Source organism: Blastomyces gilchristii (genome assembly GCF_000003855.2).
Source record: "Blastomyces gilchristii SLH14081 genomic scaffold supercont1.28, whole genome shotgun sequence".
NCBI classification, from domain to species: Eukaryota; Fungi; Ascomycota; class Eurotiomycetes; order Onygenales; family Ajellomycetaceae; genus Blastomyces; species Blastomyces gilchristii.
In genome coordinates, this window is record NW_003101654.1 from 390,775 (window position 1) to 410,393 (window position 19,619).

Sequence of the window (19,619 nt, forward strand, 5' to 3'; positions counted from 1 at the left end):
CGAACGAGGAGTATTGGCGCCGGAGCTCGGACCTGATTGGTGGGGGACATCGGTAGAAAGAACTTTCAGCTCCGGGACACTCGTGGATTCCTTCTGATCCGTGAATTGAGGGGGGGGGGGAGTGCTTCCGCTTGTCTTTTGGGATGAATGCTCCGGACGAGGTTTGTCATGTACATGGAGTTTTTCCTTTGCTGCCTCCGCCAGCTCTGCTTGTTCTGCTTGTTCATCCTCCTCTTCATTCTGCATAGTGATATCCATGGTCTGCGTAATATCTTTCATGAGGGAAATTTCGCCAATAAGATCAATGAAGGCACCGCCTCCAAAGATCATACTGAAAAATTCCGCGGGGTCCTCTGCGATTGTGTGTTAAATGAACCCATCTTTTAAGATGAGGCGAGCCAGGTGCAAAAGGAGTACTCACCGAACCCGCTATCGGGCACCGCTTGGTCTTTACCAAACTTATCATACTGTTTTCGTAGCTGCTCATTACTTAGGACTTGATAGGCTTCGCCGATCTGGAGAAAAAATGGCGGTTAGAATAACAACACCCTTATTCGCATCATTGTGGAGGGAGGGCGTGGTAAGAGAAGCAAAGAGCAAGGGGTTATTTATATGTAAGTACCGCCTGGAATCGTTCATGGGCAGTTTCATCTCCGGGATTCTTGTCTATTTGATCACTTTGAGTAAGAAGAGAGTAAAGATAAGAGGAGGGGAAAAGCAAAGCGAAATGAACTAACCCGGATGAGTGGTGATGGCTAGTTTTCTATATGCCTTTTTAATTTGTATCTCTGTCGCATTTGTCGGGACGCCCAAGACATCATAGTAGGCGGTATCTGCCACCATACTGAAGCGGCCAGCACCTGCAACGACGGGGCAGAGCCGATTCTTCCTTTTTAGCTGCTTATTTGAGGGAAACCCTGATTGGGGGGGGGGGGGGAGAGGGTTATCAGAGGGGGGTTTGGGGGGTTATGAAGAATAGAATCCGAATAGAAAACACCAAAAGGAAGGGGGGGATATATGGATAAACTATATGCAAACAACAGCACCAATAATAAAGAGTCAAACGGGGCTCAGCAGCGACAGACAGACAAACACAGCGGAAGGGCGACTCAAAAATGGCGATAATGATTTTTGCCTGCCGAAGAATTTGTATAACTGTTTTTCTGGGGATGTCATACCAAGTTCTGCCGCCGCTTGCCTGTTTGGACTAGCTGCTTTTGAGTGGCTGAGCTTGGTTACTAAGCAGGGCCATGTGTTAGCTAACAGCCTTGTCTTCTTTTGGACCGGAATATCGGAATAACAGTACCGCCGAAGCTCGGGCTGGCGCTTGCGGATAAAGAATAACCCGTGCTGATACGCTTTTTCTCCCACATATTATAAATCAACTAACTATTCATCCCTTAACTTTAGCAAATAAGTCGAAAATAACTATCCCCCTAAGAATTCTTCCCCCAGCCCCCCTTCTCACTTCTTCTTCTTCTTCTATGTGATATATATTGCGTTTTCCCCTCTACTCTTGTTGCTTCTCTTCTTTCAATTTCGTACCTGGATTGCTTTCGCTCTATTCTCTTCTTTTCCTCGTCGTTTTTCGTTCTCGTTCTCCCCCCGCCGCCGCCATGGTTGGCTTCACAACTCTAATATATTACCTTCTACACCCTCAAGAGCTGAGGTCAATCATCCAATGGTAAGCTCCTCTGGGTGCTTCTCTCATTTCTGTCTATTCTATTCCGAAATGGTACTTTGTATACTCCCCTCCTCCTTCCAGTCCTTAGCCCTAACCGAAGCCTTCATTATGATCACACCATGACATCCCACTCCATTGAGCCAGCCCCCTTTAGTGCAATTTGAGAAAGGACGCCATGCATACATTAACCTCATCCTCCTATGCTAATTGATGCTGTAGGAAGGTGTGGCATAACCCCGTCCACGAGAGAGATGAGAAAAATTCGTCCGAAACGGAGAAGCAATGTTTCCATTTCCTAAAATTTACCAGCAGAAGCTTCAGCGCCGTTATTATGGAGCTGCATCCTGAACTGCTTCTCCCTGTCTGCCTGTTTTATTTGGTCCTCCGCGGTCTGGATACCATCGAGGATGACACCTCAATCCCTTTACAAACAAAGGAACCGCTTCTCCGCGACTTCCACAATATCTTGGAGAAAGATGGCTGGTCATTCAATGGCAATCGGCCCGAGGAGAAAGACCGTGAGCTGCTGGTTCAGTTCCACAACGTCGTTACTGAATTCAAGAAGATAAAACCTGCTTACCGAACCATTATAAAAGACATCACCAAGAAAATGGGAAGTGGGATGGCGGATTATTGCAGGAGAGCCGAGTTGGACACAGCAAAGGTCAAGACTGTGAAAGAATACGATCTGTACTGTTATTACGTTGCCGGAATCGTTGGTGAGGGCCTCACAAGGCTGTTCGTGGAGGCTGGATTTGCTAACCCGGCCCTCTTGGAGCGCACTGAACTCTTTATTTCAATGGGTTTGTTTCTTCAGAAGACCAACATCATCCGTGATGTGAAAGAGGATTATGTGGACAACAGGTGCTTTTGGCCAAGGGAGATTTGGTCCAAACATGTCGACGAGTTCGAAGACCTCTTCAAACCCGAAAACAAAGAGGCAGCCCTAAACTGTAACTCGGAAATGATTCTGAATGCTCTTGAGCACGCTGATGAATGTCTTTTCTATCTCGCTGGCCTGAAGGAACAGAGTGTCTTTAATTTCTGCGCCATCCCCCAGTCGATGGCCATCGCGACTCTTCAACTATGCTTCCGCAATGATGCCATCTTTGAGCGGAATGTCAAGATCACGAAAGGTTCCGCCTGCCACCTCATGTTCCAGTCCACTCAAAATGTTCGTGCTATTTGTGATGTTTTCCGACAATACGTTCGGAAAATTCACAAGAAGAATACTCCCAAGGACCCTAATTTCCTAAAAATCAGTGTTGCGTGTGGGAAGGTTAGTCAGACTCTTATGTTGTTTTGTCCCCCGAATTGGCCGATTTGGTTTATGCCTAACCAATGGTCCTTTTTTCGTCACCTTCTAGGTTGAAGCATTCATCGAATCTATTTTCCCCTCCCAAACCGCTGAGTACGCCCAACGGAAGGCCAATCAGGAACCGAGCCCCGAAGAGGCAGAACAAGCTCGCCTAGAGGCCGAAGCCCGACAAGACACAATCTACATAATGTTTGCCTTGTTCGGTATTCTGGCTGTCCTTACGGGAATTATGGTATATTCACACATTTGCTCCACCACCAAAGCCTTTCTAGTCTATACACTGACGCCTCTCGCAGATCTTTGCCGCATGGCTGATGGGAGCCCGCTTCGACCTCGCGTTCCAGCAGGTTAAGAAAGGAAGTTTTCGCCCTTCTCCGCCACCCATCTCGGGACACCAGGAGCTGTAGGGTATGACGAATATGACCATTCCTTTCTTTTTTCTTTTCTTTTCTTTTCTTTTTTTTTTTCCAATTTCGGCCAGATAAACCGCGGTGTAATTTCTATTCCGGATATACAGATATATAACTATCACCCTAATACTTTCCGTTTGTATAATCCCTCTCAACGCCATTTTAATTAACTAACCATTCTACCATTCTATATATCCGTCTCTTCATTACCATCGTGCAACAATTCTGGGGCATATGTATATATAACCCAGACATCCAAGTTGGGAATCTGGTGTTTATTTAGCACGGATGTCAAATTACAACCCAGTCCTTCATTCTTTGTCTGCGGTTGCGCCGAAGATGTGCTTATATCAAAAATATTCTGTCTGCATTAAGTTGCGATCGATCTGCCAGGCGTACTAGGTTCTTGTCTCACTGCTTTCTGGATTACACCAGCTTGTTGAATGGCACTTACCCATTGAAAACCGGGCGACATTGACGAAACATATGGAATAATATATCATCTTGTCAATTACTATGGTGATAATCAGTTTTTATTAATCCTAATTTAAGTTCAACATTGAATGAATTCCTTCGCTGTTCCCAATAAAATTTAAAAGTAAACATCAATGTCAACTGTGACATAGGTTAGTCTCCTGGCTAGCCTCTTTTCCCATCCCCCGCATATTTAGTTCTATCTCGGGAAATGGAGATTGTGACCCGACGACGTCTATTTATGTATTTAAAACCAACACCGGACTACAAATCAACTATCTCCCTCCTCGCTACCCAGCCCATTCCAGTCGTTTATTAACACTTAGTTTCGGCACGTACGCATACACCTCTATGTGATCTATATCGATCGCTATGAAATACTACCACCCTGCAGGATGATGAGTGCGCAGTCAGAGATGCCACCGGCGGTTCTAGGCAAAGCGGGCCACAGTCCATCCCGGCTTCGTGCAGCGTCCGCATGTTTGGCCTGTAACATGAAAAAGGTATCTCTTCACATCCTCCATTCACTATGCAATTCAAAGGCGTTCTATAAATCCTCCGGGGGAGAAGCCTAGTTTTGGATATCCCTTCGGCCTCTAACATCACCTGCAAACCGCGTGAGCAGATTCGTTGCGTCTATCCCGAACACAGTAAAGAATGCCTGAACTGCTCCCGCAATCGCTGGGAATGCTCGTGCGTGCCTCAAACCTACCTTTACAACACATATGGTTTGTAGGGTCTTATTTGCTGATTGCTGTCTAGTCCTCGGGAACGGAAGCGAAAGCGGCGTGAGGTTACCACCACAAAGGTCAAAGAGGGTAGCCCTATTGCGAATGGGAGCCATGACATGTCTCAACCCTCGTCGCCAAAGCAGCCCGCTTGGGATTCGAAAGTGACGGGCTGGAATGCCTCTAGGCGCGTTAGCATTATCACTGGAGCTCCCCCGTCAGAAGCTGCAGAGCCTTCCCTAAGCCAAATTCCTCCCAATCCCGGTTTTTCTGCACCAACAACCATCCTCCGTGAACCAGACAAAGCAACTCTTTACACGAACACAACGTCCAGCGTTCCTTTACCACATGTACATTCATACGATGAGAGCCCCAGCGCTTCAAGTTTTCTAGGCCGATCAGAACATCTAGGCGGTGAGGTCCCCATCAACGAAGACCAGGCAAAGTCTTACCCCGCAGTCGCGACGGAGAGTTTGACAGAGGAGGATATTCGTGTTTTGCAGCTACAGCACGCGTTTGACTTACCACCGCGGGCTGTTAGAGAGGGCCTAATAGACACGTTCATGAAGCGCTGTGCGCCGTGGATGCCCATTGTTGAGCGAAGCTGGCTAACTGAACGTTATGGGAACCAACCGTCATTGCTACTCCTGCAAGCGGTGTTCCTCGCGGGTAGCAGAGTGTCATCTGCTCCAGCGGTGGCAGCGTATGCTTCGCCAAACGAGTTCTACCGTCGGGCCAAGGCTTTGTTCTGGTCTGGCTATGAAAAAAATACGATCACCGTCATTACCGCCGTACTGGTAATGCACTGGTATAACCCTGAAGGGCCGGAACATATATCTCTTAACACCAGCGGCTTCTGGAATCGCATTGGTGTCGGTCTGGCGTATCAGATTGGATTGCATAAGGAACCTCCTCCTGGACGGAAAGCAGCCCTTCGTCGACGATTGTGGTGGACTTTATACGTGAGCGGATATCCTTTTTCTCTTTGTCCCCAAACATCCTAAATCGGGGCATTTATGTAGACACAAATGTTCCCTCGTCAATTTAAATGATAGTACGCCACAGCTAACTCGTTCCCTTGCAGGCGAGAGATTGTTTAATCTCGGCAAGTCACGGAAGGCCTCGCGCTATTAATCCTGACAACTGCGACGTCAAATCGCTTTCTAACGAAGACTTCTATGGATCAACTGCAGACGGCCCAATGTTTATTTCATACGTAGAATTGGCCTCGCTACTAGGCGATCTAACTCAGTGCTGTTGCCGCACATATCTATCACGCCAAAAACGTCAGTATATCGAAGGTGCGCTTTATCGTTGGACTCGAGAACTCCCTGACCATCTACATCTCTTCCGGTATGCAAGCTCAAACAATGGCACCTCCCCAAAGTTAGTACCAGCACCGTACAGCTTCGAAGCACGCCAGCTACACGTTCTGTATTTTATAATCCTCGCCATTCTCTTTCGATCAACTCCGCCTGCGAGCACACCCTCCCCAGCAGCAGTGCTCGCGTCATCCTTCGTCGCAGGAATTTTTGAGGATTTCTTAGCTCGAGACGAAATTTGCTTCCTAGGCCCTGTATTTACCTTCTATCTTTTGGCCTCAGGAGTTGGCCTTCTTTCTTGTTTCCGCTACCCCCGCCTGTGGGCCAAGGCTGAACAGGATCTCCGCATAATATACAATTCTCAAAAAGAACTCTCAACAAGGTGGCCTTCTGCAATCGGCGGTTTAAATGCGCTACGGGGCATGAAGGAGGAGGCAAGCAAAAACCAACGATACGAGGAGACACAGCTGATTGGGAGTCTCACCCCTGAGCAACTAACGTGCTTCAACGGCTTTCCAACGGATTTGTGTCGGCTTGGAGAAGCCATTTTGACACCCCACATTCAAGACCTATTGGATCCACGAAGACTCGACGATGACCAATTCTCACGCAGCGCCTCTGATATGATGACAGCCGGGATTTTAGCAGAGTTGAAAACGCCAATAAGTACTCCTCGCAGACTTGGACGAGGTACCTACCCCTAGCCACCATTCCTGAGCACACCAGATGCACAGCACACGGTGGGGAAACTACGGATATCACTGATGATATCATTTGTGGCCAATACGCAGGGATCGGCAACTGGCTGCTGAAAGATTGGGACTGGAATAGCGATATTGCTTGGTGAAAGTATGTCTGATTCCCACACTTTGCCCATAGTATGCGTTCAAAGTAATGTGTACGAGAAAAATAAGTATAAACTCACAGCACTTAAATATTCTCTCTAGTTTGGGGATTGTTGGGTTATTTTAATCCCCGAGCACATTTCTGCTCCTTCACCGGCAAAGTGTGCTCGGCATTTCGGGACTTCGGCAAAATGCCTACCCCATAATCCGCAGAACCAGCAGGCCCCGGCACTAGTCTTTGTTTAAGAACTAAGAGGGAATGCGGGGAGGAGAAATTCAATAGCTCGGTTAATATTATTCGCTTCATCATGGCAAGCAACAAATACTGTGTCCTGTAATTCACAGCATTCCTCTCTATTGCGCGACTGCACTCTCCAGAATATATTGGAAAAGATGACCGAGATCTCCAAGTTCCGCACCCTCTCGCTAACCAGCCATAGCAATGTTTTCGTCATCACCATGCAGAAGGCGCCTGAAAACCGGTTAAACTCATGGTATTGTCAGGAAATCATCCGGGCCTTCCACGCGGTGCATCGCATTCTTGGTCCTGATTCTGAAGGGGCGGTGGAAGTGATGCTAAGTTCTGGTGCACTGTACGTGACCAACATACAAGTGATAGCTAATAATGTCTAATTATCCTGTTTGTAGGTACTTGAACTGGACAACGGAGCTACGAATCCTTTTGCCAACACAGATGGATTCTACCCGGTATTTTGGCCCGCTTCCAACGATTCATTCACCCTAACCGATGTTTTCTTCGTCCCGGTTTCGGACGAAAAAAAACCATTAAGGGCCTGTTCGGTGCGTCCGTACTTTTTGAACGCAATAGTGGATCTCATTAAAAATAGTGTATTTATCAATTATTAGTAGCAAGCCGGCATTGCACCACCATGCTATTCCATAATTGAGATCACTTCACACTGGCTTTTTTTAATTTCACATTCATCAACGCGGACACATTGAAATCATATTCTCTCAAATCTATGATTGATTTGTCTATATTTAACCATCATTATTAGTGTAACGTGGCGGAACCGAAGCGGTGGCTAGTCGGCGGCGTCACGTAGGGGTAGTTGTTTGGGAAGCTGTATGGGTGGGCTTGACTATCTTGCTTGAATAGTGAGCTCGTAGGCTACAGGGTTATTGCGAGGATATCACAGATATGGTACTTAGTATACTAAGAAGATTGTATGAGACATGCAGTAACTCTTGTATATATTCCAGTAGAAGAAAAATGAATCACTGGCTCCTTTGATGGGGAGCCAGCATCTAGCTATTCTATATAGACAATGGGTGGATACCCTCCTCTCATTCCACAAGCAAGGATAGCCGGAGCAATACCTCAGCGGCATCTCATTGCCAAGGAAGAGTAATCTGCTAACCTCATATAGAAGCGGGGTTCTCATATCCATCAATCAGATCTTTCTATGATATATTCAAATGATGTCATAGAGTGATTGAAAACTGGTTCAGATGAGATGAAATTATTCACATAAAAGCAATGAGCTGTGTGAAACTTGTAACAGAGTCTTGATATGACTGAGAGTGTGATAATGTTCTTCTCTTTAAGAGCATAGTTCTGATACTCTTAAGATTACTGAATTAGAAATTATCTTTGTTATATAGTAATAGTTACTAATCAATTGACAGTATATATACTGTACAAAGAAATAGATGAGTTATTCTACTAACTGTATAGATCTTTCTTTTCTTATCTTTGTTCAAATCAAACATATGATAAGTGAGTTTCTTATATATCAATTTGAAATGTAAAAAATGTAGTTAATAAGTGACTTACAGATCTCTTAATATATTCTATTCTATATATAAAATTCTCTGCAAAAGTGATGTATTTTAGAGACAAAGCTAACAGTAGTGACAGGATTTTTTTGAAAAGATTCTTTCTCTCTGTGATACATTTCTCTCTCTCTCTCTTCATCTGTAATAGTGAGTGCATGAGAACATCATTCTTGAGAGATAATAAGAGACTTATTCTGATATTTTCTAGTGAGTAATAAACATCTTTGTAATGTGACTGTGATCTCTGTGACTGTTAAGAAAGCCAGGTTGAAGGCAGTAATATCAATGAGCTGCGGGAGCACTGCTCTCATTATCACATCTTCTTCTGCTTCTCTTACAGTCATGGTGATAGTTGCTGTGTCTTGCAGTGAGATGTCATTTCTTCTGCCAGCTGATGTGTCTGCATTCAGTTCATTCCCTGCTCTTCTCACTGCTGTTGCAACACCACCCTCTTCTTCAGCCAATATAATGATATATAACCCTGTGTGATCATTCAGAGAGGAATTCAGAAAGAGCTTGATTCTGAGAATAGTGACTCTGAGAAGCTCAATTCATAGTTTCTCTTCTACAGCACACTCAAGCCCTGCTCAGAATACTGCTGAGTTGAGTCTGCAGAATCTCACAGTTTTTTTTATCTTCTCTCTATAAGAAGGCTCTGATACAGTCTCTGACTAATACTACTACTTATCTGTACTGTATTAAGCAGCTGAAGAAGAGAAGGATTTTATATATCTATTTCTTCTCTTACTTTTATTATTTTTATTATATCTGTAATAATGACTTCTATCTCTCTATAAGTATTATCTTATAGAAAGATATTATATCAGCTCTAATAAGAAGTTTAGATACTTAAGCAGTACAGAGTGAGAATCTCAGAGCTTTAAGTATTAATAAATTTTATTAAGACTGAGAAGATTTCTCTTACTCATCTGTAAAAGAAGATGAAAGTATAAATTTTCAAGATAAAAAAATATCTCAGAATAACTAATCTTAAAAAGAGATCAGCTGATATTACTGTTAAAAGCACTATAGAGATTAATTACTGATTAAAGAGAATCTTACTTTAATTAAAGCAGATAACTGAGATACTTTATAAGTTAATAAATTAATATTTTTATACATTTCTTATACTCTTCTATGATATCACAGTATTAACTTCTCAGCAGATAAAGATATCAGTGTCAGAGACTTTAACAGTGAAGAATGAGTTTGATAAAAATATAGTTATTAATAAGTAGACTTTAATTCTTCTTTTTACTTTTTCAGTGAGCTGTAACTTTATTAGAATAATAGTAATCTGCAGATTAATAATATTAATTTTTTTATTAATTTTCAATATCTCTTTTCTCTAACTGCTTTAGAAATTTTATACTTATATAGTCTTATTAAACTTCTAAAAAATTCTTTAAGAGAAAATAAAAGAAGAGTGTTATAGAGTCTATAAAACACTGACTTATCACTATAAGATTATCTTTAAAAAACTCTTTAAGAAAAATGAGAAGTCTTAAGTAGTATTTCTTACTTAATATCTCTAATATATAATAAGACAGTCTCTACTAGCTGTCTTATAGCTTGTAATCTCTTTCTCAGTATTTTTTAAATACTTAAACAGTTCTTATAAATTCTCTGATAATAAATAATCTTCTTATTTAACAAGATATTAAAGCTTATTATAATATATTCACTTATTTAATATTTTCTTTATAAGATATTCAGTATTACTCTTAATCTTAATATTATCTAATTAAGATAGTTCTATCTCAGAGCATTATTTTTAGAGCTTTAAATAGAAAATATAAAAAATAGAATGAATTGATTTCAATTCTGTGAATAATTTTAACTTATATATCTGCTTATTTATCACTTTTATTATTAGAAAAGATTCTAACTATCACTCACTGAGCTTTTTATATAGTCTTATTATCTTGATATTCTTTGCTGAAAGTAGTACTTAATTCTCTATCAAGAACTTCATTAGAAGATGTTTTTAATTATAGTATTTTATCTACTACTTCTAAGTATAGTAGATGCTTTTCACTGTCTTCTTATAAATTTTATTCAAAAGTTTCAATCTTACTTTTACTTCTAATACTGAGAGATACTCTGTTTTCTATATTTATTTAACATTCTGACTGTCTATTTCTCTCTTTAAAATATTATTCATAATATCACTGAGTAATGAAGAATTATATTTATAATAAATATAGAAAGAAGATACTTTTAAGATTGTATTCTTTGTATTATTATATATGAATTCAGTAGTCAGAAGATGTTTAAGTTAATCATTCTGATAATATAAATAGAACACTCAAAGATACTATTCTAATGTCTGATTTTAGTATTCAGTCTGATCATTGATCTGCAGATGAAATACAGTACTGAGAAAACATCTTATTATAAGATAATAGTAAAAAGCTGATCAGTATTTACTAATAAAGAGAGATTCTTAATCTGTTATTAATAATTTCAGAGCACTGTGATTATAAATAATAATATTTAAAAACAGGTCAGTTAATTCAGAGACTTTAATCTTTTTATAAGTAGAGATATATCTGATTATCTTTATAAAGTAGTTAATAATGATTAAAATTGAGTTATATTCTTTAACTCTTGTTAACTTCAGCAGATTAATTATAAAATTTATTAATAAATTCTATTATAAGTTCTTTGAAATAGACAGTAATATTAACTTACTATATTACTTATACTATAAGATCTTTATTCTTTAATAGATATTATAAGTCTTAATATACTTTTTAATATCTATCTGAAGCTTGTCTTAAATATATTTATATTTTAGAAGCTTCTCAGTCTTCTCTAACTTAAAGTACTCTGTATAAGAATTATTATAATGAATTCTTAATAACTTCTGACACACTACTCTACTATAAGAAATGAAGACTGAATTATTCAGTAGTAGAAGTTCACATTCTTCTAGTTATCAGTAACTTGATTTCTTAGTGACACTGCTCTGCTCAGAGTCTGTCTCTTTTAAGTTCAAATTAGATTCTTTCTTCTTTAACTTCTGAATTTAAGCTGTAGTAGAGATGTTCTTCTTCTATAACTTATTAATAAATTTTAAAAGTAGTCAGATTAAAAGATTGTAAACTGTTTCATTCTTTATCAATTCAATAATTATAAGATATAATATAAGAAGCTTATAATCTTCAGTGTCAGTTCTCTGCAGAGATCTGAGTTTTCTTTCATCTTCTATACTAAGTTATACAGCTGTCTCTTCAGTGTTATTTCTGAGCTTCAGAGAACTTTAATTCTCTGCAGTCAGCTTCTTCTGCAGTGATGACAGAGATTCTTTTATAGAATTCTTCTTCATATCAATGATATTATAATTGAGCTGTTTAGATAGTATATCAGCAGAGTTAAGTTAATCTAAACAGTATTAAATATAGAAATTATACTCTGAAAGTAGCTTCACTCATCTGGCTTGACATTCTATCAAGCTCTTTATTGTTAAGAAGTAATATAGATTTGTATAATCAGTAAGAACTTGCACTGAGTACTTAGAACTCTGAAGATAATATTATCAGATCTTAAAGAATTTAACAACTGTTAATATCTTCTGATTATGAGTATCATATCTTCTCTATATAAGTGATAACTTCTTAAAGAAGAAGGTCACTGATCTTTATTCACAGTGTCTTATAGACTCTGTGAAAAAGTCTTCTCTTACAGATAATTCATTATCTGTTTCTTCAGAGATAATTATTCTCTGATTCTTTTAATATTAAAAGATCTTCAGTGTCAACTGTGAAAAGATTTCACAGACTTCATTCTTAGATACATCAGTCTTATACTAAGTAAGTCAGGGTTAAAGTGATTCAGTATTATAACATCTGTGAAAGCTTGTTTCAATTCTGCAAATACCTGTGCAGTGTCTTGAGTGAGAATAAACAGTTCTATTTTTCTGTCTTTCACACTTCTCTTTAACAGATCTGTAAGAAGAACAGTAATTTATGAATATGTATAGATGAATTATCTATAGAAATTTATAAATTCTAGAAACATCTGTATCTCATGATATGTTCACAGTATCAGTCAGTTCTCAATAACAGAGACTCAGCTTCTGTTTATTGAAATACTGTTCATCTCAATAATATAATCTAAGAAATCAATCTTCTGCATGTAGAACAAGCATTTTTCAGTATTTCCTGTCTCAAGTGACTCAACACTTCTCAAACATAAGTATCATATTCTTTCTTCATTTTTAAGAAGATTAGAATGTTGTTCAAGTATACTATACAGAAGACATTGACAAGGCCTCATAGCATCTCATTTATATAGATCTGAAAGATGGCTGAAGTATTACAAAGATTAAAAGATAAAATAAGATATTTAAAATTATCATACTTGATATAAAAAGTCATTTTTCAAACATCATGTTTATTAACTCTGATTCTATGATAGATATTCTGTATATCAATCTTTGAGAACATCTTTACTTCAGATAATTAATTAATTATCTTGTTAATTAATAGTAATGAATAGTAATTCTTAACTGTCATCTTATTAAGGTCTCTGTAGTCTACACATAGATGTAGCCTATCATTCTTCTTAAACACAAAGAGTATAGACACTTCTGTTGAACTCTTTAATAAATGTATTCAGTTCTTTAATTACACTTCTTCAAGATATTTACACAGAACATTCAATTTCTTTACAGACAAGTTATAAAGAGGCTTATACAGTGCTGTTACACTGTCTTCAAGACAAATCTTATATCATATCTTGATATCAGAACACTTCACTGCTTCTCTTTTTAAAAAGACATTCTTATAATCTATAAAGAGACATCATATATATTCATCTTCAATGACAAATACTGCTGCTAATCTTGTAGTGAGAATGATGATTTCTTCATCTATTTTCAAGTCTCAATCACCTGCTACATAGTATATTAACTCAATCTTTTTCTCAAGATTCTTCTGATGAAACTCTTCAGATTTCTCTCTTACTGTCTCTTCATTAGTGAGACAGTTATTATTATTATTATTATTCTTCAATTATAGATGTATGCAGTCAGAGACTATGACATCTATCTGAGAATCTTTAGTTCTCAGGGTTTTTTCTATATCTATAGAGTCAACTATTATACATTTATCAATTTCAAATATGTAAAATCAGAAAATTCCAGCTCAGAATATAAAAACTGTTTATAAATTATAGTATTTCAACACCTTCTGATAGTTTGAAATCATTTGAAAATATTATGATAAAAGAAAAGAGAATATAGTCTTAAAGATAGATATATTAAATAGATAAAGAAAAGAACAGAAGAAAATAAGTATAGTAAAGAGAGCTACAGAACAAGATCTCTGCAGTTTATATCTTAAGCTATATACATATTTTAACACTCTATATAACTGACTGCTGTCTCTGTTCTCTCAGGCTCACTTCAGGGATTATCATTCTCTCTAAAGAGCTGCTGCTCAGCTAGCTTCTGTAACTAGCTTATTCATAAGTGAGATTCTCACTAAGAATAACATCAGAGCTACTCAATTCTAGTTAAGTCTCTAATCTTCCAGCTGTTAATCTCAGCATTTCAGTCTATCAATTGATCATCACAGTCTTGCTTACACTAATCACCTATTAAGGACATTTAGGTCTTGTCTCACCTAGGTTCTTACTAGACTCAGAGTGTTCTAATCAGATAGTTTTTAAATCTCATTCCCCAGAAGTGAGTGTCTAGAGTGAGAGAGATAAGACCTGGCCAGTTAAGCTTGACAATAATTTGCTATTCTGCAGACACTCTAGACTCTAATCACTCTAGTACTGATCTAACTTGAAGCACCTGAGGGGCTGTTAACCCTAAGATCAGTGAGAATTAGTGCTTAGGGACTCTCAGAATGGACATCTTAAGCTTGACAATGATTCACTATAGTGCACCCGGGGGCCCCTGGTACTGTTTTATGACTTAACAGTGGAAGCTGTGGTTAAGATGGCTCTCACAGGGTTCGAACCTGCCCTCTCTTGGCATTCATTCCCCGGGGGGAAGGCCGCTAATTGGGGCTCCATGGTAGCGTAGTTAACCACTACGCCACCGGGTCTTAGTGAGACAGTACTGTCATACCTGAGTGACTCAGTCAATGAGAGAATTGTTTTCTCTCAATCATGAGAGATCTAGAATGATATTCTCATCTATAATATTAACTGCATGAAGAAGCAGACTGCTCTTCTTAAAGATTTCTTCTAAGTCTGTGATCACATACTTTGCTTGAATTATGTCAAAACAGTAACATTTTCATTTCATCAGTAAATTTCACATGATCTGATAAGTCTATCTTCTTTCAACTCTTTATTAAAGAAAACAAATAGAATATGAAGTTGATATCTACTTCAGAGTTAAGTAGGCATCTCACTGATATCTTCTTATTCAGAGTATGTATTGTGATTATAATATGAACTCAGAGACATGAGAATTATCAATTCTTCATTTCTTTCTCTTTATTATCTTTCATGAATATATTTATCAGAAGAGAAGTCAACTTTAAGAAGATATCTTCTCAGTTTCTTCTCTTCTTCAGCTTTTTATAATCACTGATATAGTATTCATCAGCTTCACAGTTGAAATAGAGATCTTTATCAAATCTTTTTTAACATTTCTTTGCAGTGAGTGAAGAATCAGAATACTTGAAATTCTTCTTTACTTTCTTTACACTGAAGTTATCACAGCACTGTTTAGATCTCATTATTAATTACTTAGAAGAGATCTTATTAGCCTTTTTCTCAGAGAATTGATTATTCAAATAGATCTGAGAAGTCAGGTTGACAAGCTCAGTATAATTGATTGATGAACTTTGATATTATGATATTATTATTCACATCTTATAAGTCAGCTTTGTAAGATAAAGCTATATTTTTAATTAATTCAAATCATCAGTCAATTCCTCTCAATATTCTTTAAATCTTATGTTGAAATTGAAAGAATTCTTATTATCTTATTAATATAATGAGTTAAATCACTGCACTACTGTGAAGCTGCAGTTATGATAATTTTTAATTTAGTTCAGTAGAAAGTTCTTGAATTCTTTCTAAGTTATAGTAGTATTAATACACTCAAGCTCTCTCTTCTTAATAATCTAAGTAGTCACAGAGATGTCTTCAAGAAGGTTAACAGTGTATATTACTCATATCTCATAAGTATTATACTGGCTCAGGTTAAGGTGGAATTTCTGTTCAAGAATACAGATAAAGCTGTGAAATTCAGACAAGATATTTCTCTTATATCTTGATAAATCTCTGATCTTAATCTCTCTATCTTTATAATAGATGTAAGTGTGTAGAGACTGTGACAGTGACAGAACAGTTGAGAAGCTCATATCAAAATATGCAGCAGGTTCAGAAATCTCAGATTTCTGCTGAGATAGAGATGTACACACTCTAGAAGATGATGTAGTGTTTCTCTCAGAGAGTGAGGTCAGATCAGTCCCAGCACAGGTACATGAGATCATATTAGTCTGTTAGAGCTCAACTGATTCAAATATGTAATCAGGTTAAGTAATTTGAATTGTAATATGACAGAACTGAAGCAGTGACTAGTTGACAGCATTATATAGAGATAGTTGTTTGAGAAGCTGTATAAGTGAGCTTAACTATCTTGCTTAAATAGTGAGCTTGTAGACTACAGAGTTATTATGAGAATATCACAGATATGATACTTAGTATACTAAGAAGATTGTATAAGATATGCAGTAACTCTCATATATATTTCAGTAGAAGAAAACCAAATCACTGACTTCTTTGATGAGAAGTCAGTATCTAGCTATTCTATATAGATAATGAGTGAATACTCTCATCTTATTTCATAAGTGAGAATAGCTGGAGTGATATCTCAGCAGCATCTCATTGCTAAGAAAGAGTAATCTGCTGACCTCATATAGAAGCGGGGTTCTCATATTCATCAATCAGATCTTTCTATGATATATCTGAATGATGTCATAGAGTGGTTGGAAACCGGTTTGAACAGGATGAAATCATCCGCATGGAAGCGATGGGCCGTGTGAAACCGCAATGGGGCCTTGGCGCGACCGGGAGCGTGACAATTAGCTAGAATTCATGAAAGCAGTGAACAAGAATGTCACAGTATCATATCTCAATACAATATCTGAATGTGAAGAATGATAATATTCAAATCTCTACAATTTCAATCTCACTGAGTTAATAATCAGATTCTCAATTATTATTCTCTCAAACACTCTTTTAAACACTCTCTCAAACATGCTCTGAAACAGTCTCTTATTAAACATTTACTGTCTTTTGAAAGTAAACACTTACTTCTCAAATCAGATATTTCAGAATATTATGAAGTTTCACAATGAAAAAAGCTCTGTTTACTGAACTCTTGAAGATGAAAAAGAAAGAATTGAATACAGATAATAGCAACTTTAAATCTGCGAGTTGAAATCTTATTATACAAACTGTTAAGTACTTAATAAGTCACATAATAATCAAAGAAGTATGTAATAATCAGTAAAAGAAAAAGAAAATGTATTTAAATATTTTAAATATGATATAAAAATCAGATATTCAGCTGAATATACAATCACAGATATAAAACTTATATTAATATTAAAAAAATTATAAATAAGTATTTTTTTAAACATTCTAATCTTGAAATCTTTTAAAAATATAACTCTGAATTTTAAAAACTTACTGAAGAATTGTTTAATAACAGACTTATCACTGATTAGATTTTCATTAAATATAATATAATAATATTTAAAATGAGAGAATTTTCTGTAACAGATTCAGAAACTGAAGAAAGTTCATTATTTTTTACAATAAATTTATCAGATTTCAGAAATATCAATCATATGAAAAAAACACTCAATATCAGAGAATATTGATATAAATATTCAAAATCTGACTACAGCTGTAAACAGTCTTGATCAGATTAATATACAGATTAAAGTTGAAAGAGAAACTATGTGAGTTATCAAGTGATTCATGAGTGAGATGCAGAATCTACTATTAAAAAATTGAAAAATTAACAGTGAGATTATTATTATTATTATTATTATTATTCTTGAATTATAGATGTATGCAGTTATAGACTATAACATCTACCTGAGAACTAAAAGTTCTCAGAGTTTTTCTAATATCTATAGAGTTAACTATTATACATTTATCAATTTCAGATATGTAAAATCAGAAAATTCCAGCTCAGAATATAAAAACTCTTCACAAATTACAGTATTTTAATATCTTCTGATACTTTGAAACCATTTGAAAATATCATGACAAAGGAAAAGAGAATAAAGTCTTAAAGATAGACACATTAAATAAGTAGATAGAAAAGAATAAAAAAGAAAAGAAAAAATAAAGTAAAGAGAGACTATAATAAAACAAATTATTAAAAGATAGTATGTAGCTATTTTAACAGACTATATCTGATCAATTTTCTCCTCTTCATATTCAGATATTTCTAAATTTAGCTATTTTCTTATAGCTGCTTGAGTTTCTGATAGAAAGTCTATTAAGTATTTAATTCCTGTCTCAGTTGAGAATAAGAATCTTATATTTAATTGATTTACATCATACTTCTCTTTCAATCTGACTCTGACACTATTGTATAGTGTATAGTGTATTATAATATACTCAGAATTTTCATTTGCATTGCAGAATGAGCATTCTATTGAATCAAATCTATTATCAAATCTTTGTATATAAGATTTGAAATAATTATATTCTAGTTTCAGCTGAATTATAGATGAGAATATTTTCTTTTTATATTTAATTAAACAAGATTTTCACTTGAGTTTTATTTCAAATCTTGAATAATGTATACTCTTCTTTTATTTCTATCAGCTTTTATTTTACTTATCTAAATAACATTCTTTTATCTTTCTCTTTATAAAAGAGAAGAATACTGTTTTTTGAATAGATCTGCTTAACTCTGAATTCTTTTTTACAGTTGAATCAGTCAATTCATTGTCATGAACATTCATATAAATAGAAACTCAGTGTAGATGAATTATCAGTTTTAATATTCTTCTTTTTTAAATTTTTAAAACAGAGTTTTAAATCAGTTTAAGATTCATTTGATTATTATGAATCTAACTATTTCTAAGTCTTTTTAAAGCAGCTTGACTATCAGAGAATATTCATATCTCTTTTAAACTATTTTCTCTTTTATAAGATTTTATTTCAATAAGTTTGAAAGCTTTTACTATTATAAATAGTTCAGTATCAAAGACTTCAGATTCACAGTCTAAATTTCAGAAATCTGAGATAAAATTAATATTATCTTCAGTATAAGTAATATCTATATCTAATCTATTTAAATTCTCATTTTTTGAGCTATCTGAGTAAATCAGAATAGAGTCTTTTATATTAATTATAGAGATTCTCTTCAAATACTGTTTATATTCTCTCTCTTTAGATAGTTCACTTATAAGTCTATGAGAGATTCAAGCTTTTCTCTTCAGAGAGATATCTTCTCATGATTAACTTTTTCAAGATTTAATAAAGAAAATTGATTTTTAATCAGTGAGTATAGTCTGTATAATTGAGAGAGTATTTTCTTTGAAGAATTATTTTTATTCTAATCAAGAAATCTATTTCAATTCAGTTCATTTTCTGAGTTAATTAATGAAAATGAAGAAGAAATTCTTTCTCTGATTATATGATTTAAGCTTATCTTTATAACTCTCAGAGTATAGTTCATACAGACCTTTTCAAATCTAATAGCAGATGAGAGAATTAAAGCTTCAATTTTCATTGCTTTAATAGAAGATGATTTAAATACTCTCAGAATTCTTCTCAAAGCTCTGTTTTACAGACTTTGAAACAGTTCAATGAAATTTTATTGATTATTTTATTAAACTTGAACTTCATAATCAGCTACTGAGATAATACAGACTATATATAACTATCTCATAGTCTAGAAGAATAGATCTCTCTCTGCATTTAATAGTTTAATTACACTATTCAGTAGTCTCTCTGTCTTAATAGTTCCTTATTGAATATGATATTTAAAATTAAACTTGAAGTTTAACTATACTTCTAGTCATTTGATATTCAA

General features: G+C 36.0%; 4 protein-coding genes across 4 annotated transcripts in view; 3 read left to right on the forward strand and 1 right to left on the reverse strand.

Moving 5' to 3' along the window:
* BDBG_08772 (DnaJ domain-containing protein) overlaps positions 1-843 on the reverse strand; it is a gene marked incomplete at both ends in the record, with an annotated part of 1,875 nt that extends 1,032 nt beyond the window's left edge. The window contains 4 exons of the mRNA XM_031723724.1: positions 6-353; positions 422-515; positions 623-666; positions 738-843. Coding sequence (XP_031581000.1) covers positions 6-353; positions 422-515; positions 623-666; positions 738-843 — 592 coding nt within the window. The remainder of the gene's footprint in view (positions 1-5; positions 354-421; positions 516-622; positions 667-737) is intronic.
* A 544-nt stretch (positions 844-1,387) lies between these two features.
* BDBG_08773 (farnesyl-diphosphate farnesyltransferase) lies at positions 1,388-3,998 on the forward strand. Its single transcript, XM_002620790.2, has 4 exons — positions 1,388-1,684; positions 1,904-2,963; positions 3,052-3,234; positions 3,299-3,998. The coding sequence occupies exons 1-4, from the start codon at positions 1,617-1,619 to the stop codon at positions 3,407-3,409; spliced, it is 1,422 nt and encodes a 473-aa protein (XP_002620836.1). The 5' UTR covers positions 1,388-1,616; the 3' UTR covers positions 3,410-3,998.
* A 283-nt stretch (positions 3,999-4,281) lies between these two features.
* Positions 4,282-6,907, forward strand: BDBG_08774 (fungal specific transcription factor domain-containing protein; the record flags this gene model as incomplete). The annotated part of the gene is made up of 5 exons (XM_031723725.1): positions 4,282-4,389; positions 4,512-4,579; positions 4,649-5,576; positions 5,699-6,626; positions 6,728-6,907. 5 exons carry the CDS (start codon positions 4,282-4,284, stop codon positions 6,781-6,783), a joined length of 2,088 nt encoding a protein of 695 aa, XP_031581001.1. The 3' UTR covers positions 6,784-6,907.
* Positions 6,908-7,174: 267 nt separating this feature from the next.
* On the forward strand, positions 7,175-7,740 carry BDBG_17856 (uncharacterized protein; the record flags this gene model as incomplete). Its single annotated transcript, XM_031725485.1, has 2 exons — positions 7,175-7,374; positions 7,430-7,740. The coding sequence occupies 2 exons, from the start codon at positions 7,175-7,177 to the stop codon at positions 7,524-7,526; spliced, it is 297 nt and encodes a 98-aa protein (XP_031581002.1). The 3' UTR covers positions 7,527-7,740.
* Positions 7,741-19,619: the final 11,879 nt, after the last annotated feature.